This window comes from Quercus lobata, chromosome 10 (assembly GCF_001633185.2).
Source record: "Quercus lobata isolate SW786 chromosome 10, ValleyOak3.0 Primary Assembly, whole genome shotgun sequence".
NCBI lineage: Eukaryota > Viridiplantae > Streptophyta > Magnoliopsida > Fagales > Fagaceae > Quercus > Quercus lobata.
The window spans coordinates 5,784,251-5,789,591 of record NC_044913.1 but is presented as its reverse complement, the minus strand read 5'-3'; the positions used below and the strand labels follow the sequence as shown (position 1 = coordinate 5,789,591).

The following is a 5,341-nucleotide window of genomic DNA, read 5'->3' as shown; positions in this document are numbered from 1 at the left end:
GAGAAAAGTATTTGACCCTAAAAGGCTTCTAAGCTATGTTTGAGAGATATCACAAATCAGCATGCAGAACCCTTCTTGCATTTAAGTGCACCCGCATTAGCTGTAAGTTTGGGAACAAGAGAAGATGCTTTTGCAGTTATGTCGGAAGCGCTTGAGGAAGAACTAGATTTAAAGGAGGATGTGAAAAATGTAGCATTTGAGGAAGAAATAATTCCAGAGGAGGATGTGAAAAATGCACCATTTAGAAATTCATCTCCTTCAGATTTCCAATTCCATTTATGCCATTCACTTTTTGGTGCATTTTCGTATTTGGTCACCTGCACAAGTTCACAATAGGATAAATTTTAGTAAAAATTATAAATGCAATAATTTTGGACCAACTCGATTCAAGAATATGATATATTGTAATTGGTAGTACATAATAAAAGTGAGAAACCTAAGTTAAAAATGATGCATTTACTTTTCTGAAAAAGTAAGCAATTGAATAATAAATAAGGGGATTTTACCTCTTTGCTTTTTTCATCATCTGGAGCAACAAATTTGTTCCCTTGGCTAAGGATGGTAGGGGAAGCACTCCCACCAATGGCATACATTTTCCACTTGGTGTAGTAATTGTTCACCACATGGACGTACCCGTGCCTAACCCTGCAAATTAATGTGAAAAAGTATATGTTAAAACATCACAATGTACCAACTAGATAACAAACAAACCAAACCAATTAAATTGATAGGTTAATTTACACATTTTCTTTTTTCTTTTTTCCTTTTGGCACTTTACCTTGGAAGTCTTTGAGTAAGCCCTTCTCCAAAGTGATTGAAGGCAATAGTGACTTTCATGCTCTTGTCTGCAGTGTAGTCATCAGCGTGTCCCAATAAAATAGCCTTATCATGTTGTGTAAATAAACTATTTGAAATGGTAACCAAGGATGAACCTTCAACAACATCAACCAGACCGTCATCACATTTCGAAAGTGTGACATGGTCCACCCAAACATGTTTACTACCAAAGATGCTCATAGCATCACCATCTGAAACACCCCTATGCCCAAAGTGACCAGGGGAACTTCTCACATTAGTATTTCCTGAAGGCTTACAATCATGTATGTTTATCCCATGAATTATAATGTTAGTTATGTCCTGAATAGTAATGCATCCACCACCAGTTATGTGCACATTAGCTCCCCTACCATCAATGGTCTTATACGAGTTCATAATCAATTCCACCTTCAATTTGATCACCATATCACTTTCAAATATAATCCACAATGGTTCATCTTGGATCACAGCATGTCTTAGAGTCCCGTTCTTGGGATTTACAGCATCATTATCATTGGAATCTGTAACCACATAAATCTTACCATCTTTTCCACCAGCAGCATTCTTGCCAAACCCAACTGCACAATCAGCTAGCTTCTGCCGATTCTTATTCCAATTGGAGTCACACTTCCAACAATCATCAATTGGGTTCCCAGTTGAGCAAGAGGAATCTCCCTTCAAATTTCTCCTTGTCAAAGAGGCATTGATGCTCCTGCCATATAAAAAATGACACATTTTAACAATGTAGAATCTCAACTGTAAAAACTAAAGTAATTGATTCTTTTTTTTTTTTCTTTTTAAGGTAACATTGTAACATATATAGTTTATTTATTACCTTTGTACTTCTTTTACTACAAATTCAGGGCTGTTAACTGGTCTGGAGGCAATTGGGGTTGGGATTAGGAGAGAGAAGAGAATGGTAATGAGAGAGAGCAAGCTGCAGCTTGCCATTTCTTATTCTTTGCTAGAAATTGTGAGTGAGTGAGAGAGAGAGAGAGAGAGTAGAGAAAAACAAATTTGAAGAAATTAAAAGTTCTGTGCAAAGAAATTGAAAGGAGCCGTGTAGCTTATATAGAACTAGAGATAGTGTGTACTATAATGTAGAACCGTTTTAAACTAAAGGTAGAATTTATCTACAATCAAGGATTTTGAAAAATTAGTAATGTGACTTATATATTTAGGTTTTTATAGTTAAATCTGTTGTCTAAATATATATGTATATATATATATAAATTAGTAATGTGACTTATATATTTAGGTTTTTTTTAGTTAAATCTGTTGTCCATATATATATATATATATATATATATATATATATAAAGTCCACATCTTTACTAAATTGTGATGAAAATTGTTAAAATTAATATTAATTTTACTTTAAAAAAATTACAAACTAATGTGATAATAAATGAGATTAGCATCAATCCAACAGCAAAATGTATATATATTTACCTTTGTCTGATTACAAACTAATGTGATAATAATGTGATAATATTAATTTTTGGGTGTTTCGTAATACAATTTGTAAGAATAGTAACTTTTGACCACAAGACAATGCAATAATGCATGTTTGCCTTTGTCTTTTCTTACCATTTCATACTATGAATATGAACTTAGTAGTGAACTCATCCTAATCCTTATCACAAAAGAAGGGGTATTTGACAAGGCCAGACTACAATTGAATTTTATTAACTGGCTTCTTGATTTGGAAGATAATTTTAATTTTTGGAAGATTTATGATGAAGAAAAAGTAGGGCTTGCATCTAATAAATCAGACGATGAAGCAGTGGAATGGTGGGAAGACATTCAAATTGACAAAAGACGTCGAGGTAAGCATCCAATTTGCTCTTGGCAAAGAATGAAAAAGGTATTAATTGATTTAAGGTTTCTAATGATTATTATGATATACTAGATTACACAAGTGTTGATTATAAGTCTGTATATTCGTACAAAAAGCACTATGTTCAAAACATGAAAGGTTAGCGAAGTCCTTGTGTTAAGAAAAGACAACAGTTTGAGAGTTGACTAGATGTAGCCAGTTTCTAAAGAAAATTTTGAAATGGTTAATAAAAGATCAAGACATGCAATAAGTTGTTGAATTGAATCTTGAAGATACTACTTGTCATAAATTTGATGAAGAGATCAAAGAAAAGAAGGTTGAGTTGATTGTGGATAATGACAGAAATCAAAAGACAGTAACCGTTGATAATATTGTGAAAGATTCAATTGAGGTCAAATATGAGGATGAGCCCACAACTCACAGTCCCTAGGTTTCAATTGACTTGTTGAAGATGACTACACAATATGTTGATTTTCTTAGAGTAGAAAATTTTAATTTTATTACCAACCGTTTGTTAATTGATGTTGCAAATAAATAGAAGGCAGATGAGAAGAAATTTTACTATGTATTTCAAGCCTTGATTAAGTTACTAAAGCATTCAAAGTATTTGTTTATTTGGAGCGGAATGTTTCAGATCTTGACTTTCAACTCAATGCCGTGTTCGTTTCAAGTGGAGGGGTTTGGCGTTGGATTTAATCTACTATTTAATTTTGGTATATTTATGTAATTTTCATTATTTTAGGTTTAAGTTATTTATTTCCTACATTTTTGGTTTTTTTAATTTTTTTTTAGTCAAATTAGGGTTATTGTGTGTTTTCCTAGACGCCCTAGGTTTTCATTTTACTATTTAAATGCATTGTAGCCTCCAAAGGTATTTCAATTTTGAGATTAATGAAAATATAGACTTTCTCTATTGTTGTCTTAGGTGGATTCTAGAACCCAATTACCTTGTGATTTTAAGGAATCCTTCATGGATTAGAGGTTTACTACAAGAAACTAACAGTTTAGTTTCTATTCCATCAAAGAGAGCATTGTGTGTCCTTTTTTTAGGCTTCTGCAATATTATATTTGACTGGCAAAGAGGAGAGAGAGAGGCGGTAGAACCACCGTGGCATGGCTCCTATTTCTTTATTCGACCATCGTCTTGCACTTTTTATGTCGAAAGTGCCCTGGTGGTCTTGTTGTGCTGTTCTACCGCATGGGTCAAAACAAGCTTACTCACTTTGTCGATTTGTGGCATATTTGTAATTTTTCTATTTTCTCAAATATTTCCCTCTATCAATAAGTATTTGTCCATCAAGCATCAATCCATTATTCTATTCATTACAATAAGTAATATGATGCCTAAAAATGATGTCAATTCCTATTGTTATATAGCTTGGTAATCTCATTCCCTAATATGAAATAACTAAAGGTATGTATCTCCAAAAAAAGAAGAAGAAAAGAAAGTAATGTATTAAAGCTAATGCCAAATAGAATCAAGAGAAAGAAATTAAAAAGGGCGATGTTACTGATGAGGTTTCTAGGATGAGTTCAATTTTCATGACCCTCCCAAAAATTAACCAATTTTTTTTCAAAAGTGAATTAGAACAATCTTTTTATTATTATTATTTTTCACTTGGTTCTATCGTCTCTCTCTCTCTCTCTCTCAGACCTACGTCTGTCTCTCTTCATTCTATCGTTATTCAAATTCTTGGGATTGTGTGTGTTTTTTCAAGTTCAAGTGTGTCTCACTTTCCACTTCCGCTAGTGTTTTAACGTTTGACTAATTGGTGTATTGATTTGAAAGTTGGGAAATGTTTAAGGAATAAATTAGTCAATATAAAAGTTTAGAGGGTGTCTTGGCCATTTACTCCAAAGATTAGGGGGTGTATGGGCATTTTTCCAAGTTTATTATTCATTAGCTTAAAATCTTGCATTGTTTTTGGATTATTACTATCTTTGTTTATTATCAACTTGACTTTTTTGCAATGATAAACATTTATTGCATACATTTATGATTTATACCATCTTAGCAAAAACTAGCGTCTAAGCACACTTTTTTTTTTTTTTAAAAGGTTAACAATTTCCTTTCATTATAATTTGAGGTTTGCTGCATTTTTTGATTACAACAATACCCAAGGGTGTGATGAGAATTATATACATAAAAGTTTTTTTACTCACAAACACATAATATGATATAACCATTTAAAAAAAAAAAAAAAAAAAAAAAAAAAAAAAAAAAAAAACAACTTAGAAGAGCCTCTAAGCATGCTCGTGATTGCTTATAGCATTCACATCAAAGATGTGAAATTTGCTAAAATGCTATTTTATAGCTCAAAACACTAAAACAAGATCTACATCAATTGTGCCAAATCTAAAACATTTTAGCAATTCGCTAACGTAAGTTGCTATGTTTTTATTTATTTTTCTTTCCCACTCTCTTTCTCTCTTAACAGGTCTCTCACTCATTCTCTATCTTTTCTCTCTTTTGCAAATAAAACATAGTCAAAACTCTCTAGACCTCTAGTATTTAAGAAGAAAATTAAGAATAAAAATGTTCATTGATAAAAAATTAATTAAACAAAAAAAAGAACATGAAAGACCTCTTGCATTTTTGCTACGCGCATCCACATATAATGGTTGATTATTTTGGAATCCGAAAAAAAAAAAAAAAAAATTTTAAGGAGAGCATGTATTTACCTC

The 5,341-nt window shown here is 32.0% G+C and overlaps 1 protein-coding gene across 1 annotated transcript; it reads right to left on the bottom strand.

Moving 5' to 3' along the window:
- Positions 1–1,833, bottom strand: LOC115965331 (probable pectate lyase 5). Its single transcript, XM_031084525.1, has 4 exons — positions 1,652–1,833; positions 779–1,528; positions 507–645; positions 1–317 (listed from the first exon to the last, which is right to left on the bottom strand). The coding sequence occupies exons 1-4, from the start codon at positions 1,765–1,767 to the stop codon at positions 57–59; spliced, it is 1,266 nt and encodes a 421-aa protein (XP_030940385.1). The 5' UTR covers positions 1,768–1,833; the 3' UTR covers positions 1–56.
- Positions 1,834–5,341: the final 3,508 nt, after the last annotated feature.

Bases quoted from the DNA above. Each gene is read 5' to 3' on its own strand.
- LOC115965331 (XM_031084525.1), bottom strand. From the start codon at position 1,767: ATGGCAAGCTGCAGCTTGCTCTCTCTCATTACCATTCTCTTCTCTCTC. The intron at 1,529-1,651 runs GTAATAAATAAA...TTTATATGGCAG, and splicing joins GTAGTAAAAGAAGTACAAAG to GAGCATCAATGCCTCTTTGA. The intron at 318-506 runs GTAAAATCCCCT...GAACTTGTGCAG, and splicing joins ATGATGAAAAAAGCAAAGAG to GTGACCAAATACGAAAATGC.